Source organism: Mixophyes fleayi, chromosome 5 (genome assembly GCF_038048845.1).
Source record: "Mixophyes fleayi isolate aMixFle1 chromosome 5, aMixFle1.hap1, whole genome shotgun sequence".
Classification (NCBI taxonomy): Eukaryota; Metazoa; Chordata; class Amphibia; order Anura; family Limnodynastidae; genus Mixophyes; species Mixophyes fleayi.
This window is the reverse complement of record NC_134406.1, coordinates 171992126-172007274: the sequence shown is the minus strand read 5'-3', so window position 1 is coordinate 172007274 and position 15149 is coordinate 171992126. Positions and strand designations below refer to the sequence as shown.

The following is a 15149-nucleotide window of genomic DNA, read 5'->3' as shown; positions in this document are numbered from 1 at the left end:
TACTCTTTAGTACTCAAACCTATTTACCCCTTGGATCTGCAAAAAATGTAGTATATAGAAACAAGTACTCACGTCTCATTTTTACCAATAAACCCCATAACAAGGACATGGCTTCTCAGCATAATCGGCTCAGGGCAGGGTATTGCTGCAGTGTTCAGCCTTGACAGAGTCAAACACAAGGTAAATTAGGTAGATATTAAAGTTAACATATTCTCATTGCAATTACTCTGCTGCATTGCTATAGGTGCAATGAAATGCAACACAGCAGAAAAGGGGGAAAGTCTCAAGAAATGTTGCTGGTATATACAGCTTCACACAAGGCTTTTTAAGAATTTAGTGCTCTAGTGTTCTGTGGATGCAGTGCAGATTGACCGGGCTCAAACAAAGCTGGCTGCATGCACAGCGCACAGAGAATAGAACAGGAGCATACCACATGGTAATATCCAAAGAGCTAGGAACACTAATAGGGGGGAATTCAATTCCCCCAAATTACTGCCGCATTATAGTTATTACGGTAATATTAACACGGCTCAGGGAGCTGCGAGCAAAAAGCCTGCGTTAGAACTACCGTAATAACGGTAATTACGCACACTATCGTAATAACAGTAATAGTTTTAGAGCGGCGGGACTTCGGGGAGAAATGAATTCCCCCCCATAGGGGCATATTCAATTGTTGGCGGTTTCCACCAATCACCAAAATAAGCATATCAAAATGCACTTTTAATTCACCTAATTAAATTCCTCATTTCCTTTTCCGCCCAGGTCTTCACCATTTTTCGAGGGTTCCCCTTGCAATAGCCATGTCGAAACCTTCAAAGCAAATGGTAAGCACAGAAACAAAAAATATTAATAGAAAAAGAAAGAAAGAAAATAAATATTATGTAAACTATATGAAGTCTGAAAATGTTTTGTCCACTTTATGAAGACCTGTAAAGTTGAAATCTGTAGTTTTTAGGTAACAATTGACATGAAAAATCTGAAACACCCTGATAATAGCCCAGGTTCAAGTCTACAAAGCATTCATTTGTTTCCCTGCATGTAAATCCTTACATTCAGTGGTAAAATGCAAGCATGATGAAACAGAAGAGGTGGCTGACCCCATGACTGATTTACATTGTAAACAGCCTTTGTGATGTCACTCAGCCTTGATATAAAGTCACCGGTTGTGGTATAGAACAATCAGTTACCAGCTGATTAAACTGCGAGGCGAGGCGATTGGAGTACACTAATAAAACAATAAGAAGTTAAAGCACCTCTGGGCTATGAGCAGATATTTCATTTACTTGATTACAGAGAATAAAAGCACTATAAAACAGTAACAGTGTCTTCTATGTGCAGGGGGTAAAGAGTAGATTAACTCCAGGTTTCTGTGGCAGATACACTGTATACCAATGTAACACTGACCTTAGTGTGGACAGGAATGGTGTTAACAGTATTTTGCATTGTGTGACTGACACTTGTGCAAAACAATACAAGATAAACAAATAAAATTAAAAAAAAAAAAAAAAAAAAAAAAAAAAAAGGGGGGGCAGGGGGGGGGGGGGGGGGTCGGGGGAGATACAAATCTTGCAATGCCTAAATGACAATTAGATGATCACAGAGTATAGGAGCTGATAAATGCGCTGTTCCTGTGTCTGATATACACTGGGCATAGGAAGCTGCTGTAAACCACTATCCTCACATTTTGTTATAATTTATTTCAATTGACAATATAGTATGCCAATATATTATACAGAAACAAAATAATAAAAAAAAATAATTAAAAAAACAGCCTGCGTCATTGACAATACTAATATTATACGGGTAACTTGGTTAATCATAGAACATATTTTGCAATGCAAATGATTTTTTGGACCTGTATACTTTCTATGCTTCAGGTATGGATTCTACACTTCTCTCACCTGAATTCCCCACTGACGTATTTATCACGATCTTTAAACATCAAGATTGAGGTTTTGAATATTTTAATTGCTCGGCTCTCTCCATTTGAAGTGCTGGCATGGTAAACATTAGCCTAAAAGAGGAAGCCAAGCCATCAGAATACAAATATACTTAAGAAACAAAGCAACAAAGTTTATCAAATCTGTATGCATCTTCATCACAGACAGTGATATGATGTGGCCAAACCAAGCAAAATATATTTATTATTGTGTTAATGCAAAGCCAATTACTCTTAACTCGTTCTATAATGTATATAACTCATCCACATGTATCACAGTAAGAAAGTATATATTAAAGGTATGTTCTTTATTAGAAATTTAACGTACAAAAATTGATGCTGCACATAGTGATGTAACGCATGTGACCAGCTGCAGCACTTCAATAAAACCCATTGGTTACAGCGGGCAGTGATGAGGTAGGGTTCTCTTGTAACCCTTCAACTGCCGGATGAGTGGGACTTGTCCTTTACAATTGGATGGAGAGTCTCTCTCGCCCTAAACAGTCATGGGATTAAACAACAAGTACTAAAAGTTTCCAAGCAAGTTGCCTTTTCAAACAGAAATTAAAATTGAGAACCAGCATATTGTAATTTATTTAATAATGTACTCACTTCTTTGCCTGTGCTGATACAGCCGTTGATTTCTGATATTACCCCTCGTGTAAGCATCTTAAAGAGAATCATCCGTGTTCTAGGATCCAGCACCTTACAAGCAGAACAAAACCAATATTATACATCTTGGCACAACACATTTGTGAGTTATGAAATGGAGTACTAGACATTCTAGTGTCTGAGGCAACAACTGAAGGGCTCCCTTCTCATCCCTTATACCAGCTACCATAAACATGTCATACATGTTAAGAAACAAATACTGTAATTTCTAAGCATTATTAAATCTACCAAAATGGTAAATCACCCCAATTTAGAATTTGATATTTTTAATTGCCTTGTCTTCATTTTCTTGCCCCCGTCCCCATAGTTGCATCTTCATTATAAACACACCCCTCTCTATGAAAGCTTTCGAAAGATCACAAAAAGTTAATAAACTCACCTGTTCAACAGTAGCTCTGTCAGATTTATCCTTAACCCGATACCTGTCATTAAGAAGGAAACGGAAAACGTTATATGTGTTGACAACACACTACAGTAACAGTTTTTGTGTTTTGTTAGCAAGGAGGTAATTAAAAAAAATATATTAAGGGAAACTTGGTTATCACTCTTTCTCTAAAAGTCCGATTTAAGGGTTTCTATCATAAAACATCAGAGATGAAATGTTCATGGTTGCAAATGACAAAATAAGCAACAATGGAATTTACAAATGCAAAAAAAGAAAGAAAGAATAGCAATAGAACTAAAGTATTGGAATACGGACGTGTCTGCCTCCTTTTGTCTTGATTTTTCAGTGACTTTATTCATAACGGAGTCCGAAAGATTAAGTTTACCTAGAGAGCAAATAATATTTTATATTGTTACAATTATTATACTTTATTCATAAAGCACAAACATATTAAGGAGCACTGTACATTAAAGGAATCATGATTGTATGTAACTTGCCATGAATAATCAATGAAATGTGTGGTGTGGAGAACAAATGATACACTTGGCAGCAGAGTAACAACTGTCGCTGCTGGTTCTGCTGTAAGGCAGAAGTCATCAGCCACAGCTATTGAAGCCATCATTCCTATGCAGCTACCTGTGGTGTGGTACAGCTGGAATGAGCAGAGACAGTGGAAGGTGGAGACATGAAAGGTGAACTAGTCATTGTAGTGGCTGGTGAACCTCCTTCCTCTACTGGTTTCTAGAGAAGGCTTTGGCTCTTGTGCTGCAATATGTTCAGTATTTAATCTTTGCTATCATGCATGCTACTGGACATATAGAGCCGGGAAACTTGCCCCCCACGGAAAAATTTAGCTGCTGGCACCACTTAGGCCGCAATGACCACCAAAGGAGGAACAGAGATGACAACATCAGTGACAGCTGAGCTCTCTGGGTCCAGCTGCTGAACAAATATGGTATTCCCGTTAATCTTCAAAATTTCCTTCACCTTTGTGTGACAATACTCCTCAGCACTATATTGTAATTTCCCACTTCATTCACAAAGTTTTAAATTGATATATATCATTATGTGGGAGAGGTAGGGCACAAAGCGAATCTGAAGCACAGACATCTCTAACCGCCATCCACATGCCTTCAGTCTCAAGTGTGCACAATATAATTTAATAGTTACAAATTTAAAAAGTGAACATTTACAATACTTTATTTAGGCCTACCAGTAGCAATTCAGATGCAGTTTTTATTCTAGTGTAAAACCACAAAAGGTATATTTACTAAACTGCAGGTTTGAAAAAGTAGAGATGTTGCCAATAGCAACCAATCAGATTCTAGCTGTCATTTTGTAGAATGTACTAAATAAATGATAACTATATGCTATAGGCAACATCTCCACTTTTTTAAAGCTGCAATTTAGTAAATATACCCCTATATCTGTATTGTATAGCCTATTGTTCATGTTTGTATCTATTTCCTTTATAAAGTGTTCAAAAAAAAGAAAAAAGAAAATACTGATTATCCCAGCAGGCAGGGGTATAGAGAGGAAGGAGCAAAATTTAAAAAGTGTACAAAACATTGTATTATTTATATTCTCATTATCCATTCTTATTTTCTGCATTTTACAAACTAATATTCATTAAAGTGAATGTTGACAATTCCAGTAAACATAATGTGATGGGTATAGGTGCACCAAGTTAGCGCTACACATTGTAGGCAAAGTCACACTTGACATATAAACTGCAGCTGCCCAACAACATAAAAGTTAAAATAGTTAAGTTAAATATTGATATGTACATGACTATTATATGCAGCTATTTTTACTTCATTAACATTTACATATCACAGAATAAATTAAAAATGAGCCATGTGAACAAACGGGTTTTGCCTATATCATAAGTGCCAAATCGGAAGAAAGTGTTTTCTTGACTTTGGTAACTATCACACGAGTAGCTTAGCTCTACTGGTTAGAGCTTTTGTATATTCAGAAAAGATTGCATGAGGAGGTGTCATCCCCAAGTATCACAAAAGGAACACTACAACTTGATGTAAAACTGCTTATGCTTACCTAAATGAATTTTATTTTCATACTTCTGTAGAACTTTGTCCGTTACAGTATATGCCTTTGATGAGTTGTTATGCATGTACTGTCTGTTGGACTGAAACACAAAAATTCTACTATTAAGAGACATAGGTTTTGTTTCTGTTGAAGCCTTTGAACATATTTTTAAAGTTACAAAAGTAGTTGTTTTAGCTTATATTAACTGTTAATTAACTTAATTAATTGTTGGAGAAGAGTAGGATGGATGGGAAAATTCTCAGAGGAGCAAAAACAAAAATAAGGAAGGTCACATATGAAAGTGAAGCAATATTAGAGTCAAGCTGTATAAAATGTTGTATCTATTATTATTAATTTTTATTTATAGGGCGCCACAAAGTATCCGTAGCGCCGTACAAGGACAAACAATGGCACAGTACAAGGTGAAACAGCACAGTACAAGTAACAGTAAGCACTATAACTCTGGGGGCTCAGGCACAGCATGAAAGAGAGGGAGGGAGGGGAAAAGTGAGTATAGGCAGGTAACTATGGCCCAAGAGGGTGGGCACGGATGACAGGTTGAGAGTCACTGAGGGGAGCTGAGAGAAGCGAGAGGAGGTGAGCTGAGTAGCTGGAGAGCGCAGTAAAAGTGATGGAAACAGAAGGTAGGAGAGCCCTGCTCAAAGGAGCGAACAATCTAAAGGGAGGGGAAGACAGACAGACACATGGATGAGACGGAGAGATGGGAGAAACGGAGACGGAGTCGAGGAAGGGGGAGAAGGGAAGAAGGGATGAGAAAGAGAGGTAGCCGACCGGTGGGAGTTTAGGCATGAGACTGGAAGGCTTTTTGTATTACATTAGTATATTCTACCACCATAAAATATATAGACATAATTTACTCCAACATAGTGGACTGGTGTGCATGATGTTATAATTCATGACTACTGTCAGGAAACGGGGTGCTACTGGACTGAGAACTTTTTATTCATCACTCGTTTTTAATCCTTGGCCCAGTCTAAGTATATACACCACAGCATCAGTGTATTATTTCATGTTATTAGGTACATTTTGCCCTTGCTATTACCTGCAATATTGTATGTATTAGAAATAGAAAGAATATTGCCATATTGTGTGAAAAAAATAGGACAGCAGAAGTCATTTTGCTTGTGTTAGCTAAGGTAATTACCATTTGTCTCAAATGCCCATTGTAATGAGGTGTGCAGTAGTCCTGGTTTGTAATCAGAACAATGTCTAAGCATCTTGACATAACTAGCTGGCAGCCCTTGTTAATTAGCTAGGTCAACAGGTAATCTGAGAGGTAATTAGGTTAGAACTTCTAGATTATATGCATTGTGCCTCCACAGTAATATACTGGCTGAAATAGCATTGGGAAATGTGTTAAAATGTATCAATATAAATGTTATTGTATCAAAATATATCACAGACTCAGATTATGCAAAATTGCAGATACCATGTGTCAAATGTCTTGCTGTTTCACACAAGCGTGAAGTGTCATTCCTTGATGTTATATTGTAATCCTTTGTTTAGTAGTGTATTCAGCCAAATAGCTTATTGAGTCAAGCCATTCCATTGTATAATCAAGGTAACAGAGACTGTATGTCTAACATCTAATGTGTCCACTGAGAGACCCCTGCTGTAAGGGGGAGGATTGAGACATTTGACCCTACTCCATGTGTAATCAGCCAAGAATATAGGGAGGAGAATGCCAAGAAAGCTATTCTAGCTTGGAGGATCCTGGTGTACAAGACATCAGCAAAAAGGACTCTGGGCCAGGCATCGTGTTGTCACTGGAGGAAACCCTACCAGGACAGAGTCTGTGTGAGCCAGTAACCCAGGCTGAGCAACACCGTAATTGTCTAGCTAATCAGTAGTGGCAATAATCGGTAGGATATGAGTCTGAAAGACAAGGAGACTATTATTACTTTGTAGTGCTGACTGCAAGAGGCTGCTGGAGCATAAATGCTACCATTTACCCTGTAACTTGTGAACGTCTTGTGGTGTTGTGCGGTCGTAATAAAGCCTTATTTTGGATATATTGTAGTCTACCTGAGTGAGTTGAATCCCACAGAAAGTAACTGCCATCCCAGCTAAGGGTGGTACCCTCACAACTACCTTAACATTTTTTACTGTTAGGGCTTGTAGATACAGGTACATCCTTTGACTTGTATTGGGTTTTCCAGTAGGTGAATGCAGAGTAGCTGGTCCACAATATAATGATTTATTGATTATCTCGAGAAAAGAAATGTCAGTACTCAATGTGCCAATTTTGAAACACCCAACAGACACCTGACACAGTATTTTTGGTCTGTCTCGTATTATTACAGTGATTCCTGACATTGTGGTCCACCTATTAAATACATAGATCACAATGTTGAGGACCGGCTAAGCTGCAATCACTTCTCTGTGAACACAGATGAGGGCAACATACCATAGGCAGCTGTACAACCATCTGTGGAAACAAGCCCTTAGGGATCTTGTTTGTAAAGCGTTACATTAAATTGTTAAGTGAAGTCAAATCTTACCTATAAAGACAGATATGATGATTTGCAGCCAAATTAAATATTCCTTTATAGATATTCTAAGACAAGCAATTTAAATACCTGAGGGTTACTCCCTCTTGTAGATGAGTAATGCTTTGTGAGATTTGTGCTGCTATTTTCCCAGTACCAGTCATCCTCTTCATCATCATCTTCCTCTTCATCACTGTCCTCTCCACAATATTCCTGAGTGGTAAGCTCTTTTTTTCTCTGGATAAACTTTTCATAACTTTCCAGTTCTTCACTATAAAAATAGAAATAATTAACTGCATGAACAGATGACTTGATTAAAGAGGACGTCACCACTTTATAGCATTATTACTGCTTTATTTCAGTATGTAGTTACTAAAGACATTGACTTTCCCATCACCCTGTTCCTGTTCCACACAGGAGAACATTAAATCCAGCACACTTTTTATAGGCTATGCAATTTCTGGAGCTGGCTTCCATCTGGCAAGATATAAAGAAATCTGACCCACAAGCAAGCATACTGTAATTTAACAACCCGACTCAGACAAAAGCACTGGTGGGTAGGAACACTTATAGAGGAAGCTGTTCCAGGAGCGATGCTCACTGTACTAAATTACCACATATAAAAAGTTTTAGCATACCTATTGGCATTTTTCTTGCGTTTCATCAGCATTTTTAATAAAACTACTCGCATCAAGAGTCCTACAGTGATCTCTAAAACATTCGTAAATATATAAATAAATGGCGATGATGATGAAAACAACATTTAATATGCATTTTCATTAGAGTTAAATGTCTGGAGGACACTTGATTTCGTGAGTTCTCCCAGGCGAACCCCATTTTGTTTTGTTTTGGTTGTTGGCAACTCCATGGTACTATACAATAATGTAAAATTACATCAAACGATCCAATATGTGGTCCTATTTAAACTCCACAAAAAAAAAAAAAAAATTAATTTAGTTAAGTATACATGGAGTCCTACACTCATCATTGTCATTTATTTATATATGTCAGCAAATTCAGTAGCACTTTACAATTGGAAACAAAAACAGTAAACAGTAATAAAACAATACATACAGACAGAGAGGTAGGAGGACCCTGACTGCAAGCTTACAATCTATACAATACACTCTTAAAATTGCAGATATCATAGTTAAACAGGTAGTGACAACAAACTATAGAACATAAATAGCATTTTTAAAGTATGGTCTGAGGGAGTTTTATCAGGTTTCTTAATTCTAAAAACATCTTACAGTTATATGTAGTAGCTCTGCATATTAGTTATGGTATTCAGAAACCATAAATAAATTTGCTGCAACATTGATTGCAATAATATATAGGTATTAAAATGTATCTGTATTATGAGTAATTAACACGTATTGTACCTCCTATAGGTTCTGTTCAATAAACTAGTCCATATGGATTTGAATATATGCATATTACAGTATAATGCTCAGACTACTACTCCTAATAAAAGTGCCACCTTCACATAACGAAATAAAGTTTTACATTTAGCAGGTACTGGAAATCCATGCTTATCCATCAGAGTGGAGCTGGAAATAATCAGGGCTACTCTTTTTTCACGCACAATTCCGGGTAACAGAATAACTATAGAGCGCTGCTGAGGCCTATTCCTTTCAGCAGTCTCATTACAGACAGATTACATACAGTACATATTATAGAATCCCGCATTAGTCCGTGCCGCTGCACACTAGTACATGACACAGAGCCCGTGTAAAAACTGGTTAATAGAGATTATTAGGATAATTTACATCACCTCTCCAGCTGCTCCGGATCAGCGGCCATCTTGGTGCTCTCAGCTGTGAGCATGTGTCTCGCACAGTACTCCCCACGTGTGCTTCCTGTACTGGGAGCATCCCATTCACCAAATTATGCTTTCATACAGGTTCATGTATTATAAGTAATAACTTGCCATGACTTGCCCTTAAATATATACAAATTAAAAAACTAGAGTTGCTCTTTTTTATTGACCATTTTTAAGTCGTAACATAAAAACTGGTAAAACAGGCAGGAATACTATTTTGCTAATGGCAGTCTATTAAAGTCAATGATTAGGGAACTGACTTTTTTTTTTAGTGATTTCTAAATGATTGTTTAAGAACCACCTTCGATAAAAAATAAAATAGTACAATTCACCCTCTCTTTTTATGTTTCACTTTGAGGTAAAGCAGATATGCCATTAGCCTTATTTTATAACATCTCTGCATTCTGGCTATGATCAGGTGTGGATGCCCACGTACGCAGTGAGGCTTAAAGGCACCCCCTTGTTGGCAATGGGCCATCTCCTGTTCCTCTATCCATTAGGCCCGCAGCAAGAAAGCTCATTATGAAGTGCCAATGGAGTGATGGAACCTAGGGCAAAATGGACCTTCCGTAGCCTTGTGGCGAAGGGAGGTCTGAAAACCTGGGTCATCTTTCCGCATGGGCACGCTGGGCAATTGCCCAGGGGCCCCACGGGCATAGGGGTCCCCATAGGCAGGGCCTGGAGTCCCGGAAGAAAAAAAAATTCTTATCTCTTTGCGGCGACAATCTGGCTCCCTTCCTCCTTGCTGCTGTGCTCGCACTGAATGTCGAAATCACACCTGACATTTTCTTTGAAGAGTGCAAAGAGAGGAGCCGCGAAGAGCAATACTGAAGAGAAGAATTCAGAAGAAAGCAGGCAAGAGAAAGGTAAGTGAAGGGGGAAAGTGATATAGGGGAGACAAGTTGAGCAAAAGTAGCATGGAGGGCACAGTGTGAAATGGGGGTGACAGAAGGGGAGCAAAAGCAGCATGAAGGAAGGCACAATGTGAAATAGGGGAGATAGAAGGCAGCAAATAGAGTAGAGCAAAGGCAGCATAATGGAGGGCACAGTGTGAAATAGGGGAGACAGAAGAGGAGCAAAAGCAGCATGGAGGGTACAGTGTGAAATAGGGGAGACAGAAGGGGAGCAAAAGCAGCATAATGGAGGGCACAGTGTGAAATAGGGGAGACAGAAGGGGAGGAAAAGCAGCATAATGGAGGGCACAGTGTGAAATAGGGGAGACAGAAGGGGAGCAAAAGCAGCAAGGAGGGCACAGTGTTAAAATGGGGGAGACATAAGGGGAGCAAAAGCAGCATAATGGAGAGCACAGTGTGAAATAGGGGAGACCCGAAGGGGAGCAAAAGCAGCATAATGGAGGGCACAGTCTGAAATAGGGGAGACAAAAGGGGAGCAAAAGCAGCATAATGGAGGGCACAGTGTGAAATAGGGGAGACAAAAGGGGAGCAAAAGCAGCATAATGGAGGGCACAGTGTGAAATAGGGGAGACAGAAGGGGAGCAAAAGCAGCATAATGGAGGGCACAGTGTGAAATAGGGGAGACAGTAGGGGAGCAAAAGCAGCATAATGGAGGGCACAGTGTGAAATAGGGGAGACAGAAGGGGAGCAAAAGTAGCATGAAGGAAGGCACAATGTTAAATAGGGGAGATAGAAGGCAGCAAGTAGAGTAGAGCAAAGGCAGCATAATGGAGGGCACAGTGTGAAATAGGGGAGACAGAAGACGAGCAAAAGCAGCATGGAGGGCACAGTGTGAAATAGGGGAGACAAAAGGGGAGCAAAAGCAGCATAATGGAGGGCACAGTGTGAAGAAGGGGAGCAAAAGCAGCATAATGGAGGGCACAGTGTGAAATAGGGGAGACAGAGAGGGGACCAAAAGCAACAAGGAGGGCACAGTGTTAAATAGGGGAGACAAGGGGAGCAAAAGCAGCATAATGGAGGGCACAGTGTGAAATAGGGGAGACAGAAGGGGAGCAAACACAGCATGTTTTTTATATTGTTGCAGGTAACAATAAATATAAGATTCATTTTATCGATAATTTAGATTTTATATAAAAGGCTAGCTGCCTGAAGCCCGCGGTGCTATATGGCCCCAGTGCTGCCTGAGCCAGGGGTGCCCAAAAATACACATGGTGGTAGGGCGACACCTGTGCGTAGAGTAATGCAATTTGCACTTCTATTTATCAGGCAACACTATTTTGTCTTTGCTGTAGCCTTTTGGCCTGGTCAAGGACAGTTTTTTTATACTCAAAAGGCTAGGGCCTATATGGCACAATTTAAGTTATTTTTTCACCTACACTTTTTATATTTTTACGTTTTTTTGTGTGTCACAAGTTTGTTTTTGTGTGGTTTGGGCAAGACCCTTATAGGCAGCCTTCTCCCCAAGTCATATGAAACTCACTTGTTCTGGGGGGAGCTGAAGATTTAGTTCCCCATGGGAAGCTTCGGCCGAACTCAAGGAGAAAGAGACTCACTGAGCTTTGCGGTGGATGTGGGCCTGCGACCCTTGCCCCTTAAGGGGTCGTAAAGCTCTGAAGGTAGAAGATGTCAAGGGCCCCCTAGCTTCAGCATAGGGGGCAAGGAGACTCCTATTTGTTACGATTTGCCTCCTGAAGCTCCTGTCTGCCAAGAACTATGTTGGACTTTACCACTATATGTACCCATACTGCAGTACCACTGTTACACCAAAGGGGCCACTGTGATACTTGGTTTGTTCTGCTACCTGCTAGAGCTAAGCTTGTTACTATGGGATGCTTAACACCTGTCTCTAGCCTGTAAAAGACTGTCTGTCCCAGCAGTCTTTGCTAGTTCATCTGTTGTCATTACCTCTGCTGGTTTTCCTGTGTGTTATCCTTGATTGATCTCCTGGTACTGACCTCTGCTTGTCCCTCCGTTTTGGCACTGCTTCCTGTGAGCCCTGATTCGGCATTGTTGTGACTTCGCACCTGCTTCTCCCTGGTATCATGGTGGATCCCTGGCTTGTTTGACTCTTCTCTGTCACTGTTTCTACAGTGTATTGCTCCCCAAGCAGTCCAGCATCTACAGTCGATAGCAGCCAGTAGTATCCAACTATCTGGCTCTAGTGTCTGCAGTTGTTACACCTCGTGTCACCTGAGTAACCTGAGTTCTGACATCTGTGACTCATCTGGTGCCTCGTGTCTCCTGAACAACCTGAATTCTGACATCTGTGATTCTTCCGATGCCTCATGTCTCCTGAGTAACCTGAGTCCCGACATCCTTGACTCATCCGGCTCCTCGTGTCTCCTGAGTCCTGACATCCGTGACTCATCCCGTGCCTTGTGTCTCCTGAGTATCCTGAGTCCTGACACCTGTAACTCTTCCGATGCCTCAGGCCTCCTGAGTTATCCCGGTATCCTCACAACCATGGTTTATCCTGCTTCTCCAGCCTCAGAATCAGACTTGTCAACCAGCCTTTCAGCACTGACCAGCTATTACCAGGGCCGGTGCAAGATTGCACGGCGTACTAGGCAAAGCTTCAGCCTGCCGCCCCCCTCCCCGAAAAAATCTCACTTCCCAGCCGCTCACACACTTGACTGTCACGGGCACTAGGAGTTTTACCCAGAATTCACCAGGTGGAATTTCACTTTACCAGAGGCGCGGAGTCTTAACACAGTGGCTGGTCTTCTCCAGGAACTCCCGCAAGGGAGTATGGTTTTAGCGGCTGCCACTGTGCAGGTCGCGGCCCTCTGGGAAGTGTGGTGAATATACGGAACTGTACAACTGAATAGGAAAGGGAATGCCAATGATATAAATGCAGAGTCTCTGAACAATGGAAACAATGGTAACACGGTAGACTGATGAGCAGTAATAGGAGGAGAAAGTTCCAAAGTGCATTAGCACACAGGTAGCATACAGCAGACCAATATATGACAACTGGATAAAGTCTATGGAAGGACCAATCAATAATGCAGCAGGAGAGTCAGCGACTCGCAGCTATACTTCAAAGGCACTATAGGCTTTAGACCTAATAACAGGTACCATGCAAAATAGTAGGGTAAGCTGCTCCTGACAAATGTTCCAGCTGGTAAATGTAAAGACTTGTGCAGATGCTGGTATGATACTAGATAGCGTGGAGCGGTCTGTGACCGGTAAGACTCACCACTGATGTGGAGAGACGACTTGTCCAGGTGCAGGTATGTTACCAGGTAGCGTAGAGTGGTCTGCGGCTGGCAAGTTGTACCACTGATATGGAGAGACGACTTGTCCAGGTAGCGTAGAGTGGTCTGCGACTAGCAAGTTGTACCACTGATATGGAGAGATGACTTGTCCAGGTGCAGGTATGTTACCAGGTAGCGTAGAGTGGTCTGCGACTAGCAAGTTGTACCACTGATTTGGAGAGACGACTTGTCCAGGTGCAGGTATGTTACCAGGTAGCGTAGAGTGGTCTGCGACTAGCAAGTTGTACCACGATATGGAGAGAAGGCTTGTCCAGGTGCAGGTATGTAACAAGGTAGCGTGGAGTGGTCTGCGGCTGGCAAGTTGTACCACGATATGGAGAGACGACTTGTCCAGGTGCAGGTATGTTACCTGGTAGCGTGGAGTGGTCTGCGGCTGGCAAGTTGTACCACGATATGGAGAGGCTTGTCCAGGCGCAGGTATGTAACAAGGTAGAGTGGAGTGGTCTGCGGCTGGCAAGTTGTACCATGATATGGAGAGAAGCCTTGTCCAGGCGCAGGTATGTTCCACAGCAAACAGAGAGCACGAGTAGAAGCCGGAAACACCTCTGAGTCACAAGGGAATGAGAACCAAGAACAGGCAACGGTAATAGAGTAACAGGTGCCTTAAGTAGTGAGAGGTGATTGATTGACCAATGAGACTATGAGCAAGGTTTTAACAGTCCGTGGTTTCTGCACATCCGCAATCCTTGGTCAAGATGGCGGACGGCCGCGGCACAGAACAGGCGCCGGCAAGAGAGAGAGAGACCCATGTCCCAAACCAGAGGCACTAACCGTCCGGTGAGTGACATTGACATTTGTTAAATAAAAATAATAACTCGTATCTCCTCCTGGCTGGCTGGTAAGACTGGAGCTCAAATGCACGGATGTCCAGATGTACTGATGTCTTACGCAGAATGCTGTCCAGACTTCACCTTGCGCCCAGGAGCAAACACAGGATGTCTAGAGGGTAGGCTCCATATACTAGATTGCAGAACATAAAATAAAGTTGACATCACACACATTACACATGTCCCCCGCTGCCCACCAACTTTTCTCACACATGTCCATCTGCTCACCACCTATTCTCACATATGCCACCCCATGCCCATCAGCTGTTGTCAAACATGCTAACCGCATAATAACACTGTACATGTCCCCCTGCCCACTAGCTTATCTCTCTCCACTGCTGTAGGTGCCCCAAGTCAGATTTTCTCACATCCTCCCCAGCCCACTTGCTTTTACAAAAGATGCTTCCCTGCCAAACTGCTTTCATCTCAAAAGCCCCCTTGCCAACCAGCTTTTTTCCCACATACCTTTCTGCTACAAGATTTTAAGAAATAAACAATGATTGAGCAACCATTTATTTTTTTAGTATTTGCCCACTACTTGGCTCTCCTCTGTTGCTGTCTATTAATATAATTAACTTTACATCTGTGGCATGCACTCCTCAACCCCTTTGTCCACAAAGCCACAAAGGTGAACAGTGTATGGAATACAGTTGGGATTGTTCTGGGAGAAAGAGGGGACTGTTCTAGATAGGACGCAAGGAAGCTCTAGTCATGTCTGCCACCCATAGGGAGAAAGAAATCTTCCCTGTGATC

General features: G+C 41.4%; 1 protein-coding gene across 1 annotated transcript in view; it reads right to left on the bottom strand.

Annotated features, from left to right (window-relative positions):
- The window catches only part of RIOK1 (RIO kinase 1), a 59103-nt gene extending 49701 nt beyond the window's left edge, over positions 1-9402 (bottom strand). The window contains exons 1-9 of the mRNA XM_075213031.1: positions 9330-9402; positions 7646-7826; positions 5055-5145; positions 3312-3381; positions 2991-3033; positions 2552-2644; positions 1902-2014; positions 730-810; positions 73-159 (exon numbers count right to left, since the gene is read on the bottom strand). Coding sequence (XP_075069132.1) covers positions 73-159; positions 730-810; positions 1902-2014; positions 2552-2644; positions 2991-3033; positions 3312-3381; positions 5055-5145; positions 7646-7826; positions 9330-9382 — 812 coding nt within the window. The 5' untranslated portion in view covers positions 9383-9402. The remainder of the gene's footprint in view (positions 1-72; positions 160-729; positions 811-1901; positions 2015-2551; positions 2645-2990; positions 3034-3311; positions 3382-5054; positions 5146-7645; positions 7827-9329) is intronic.
- Positions 9403-15149: the final 5747 nt, after the last annotated feature.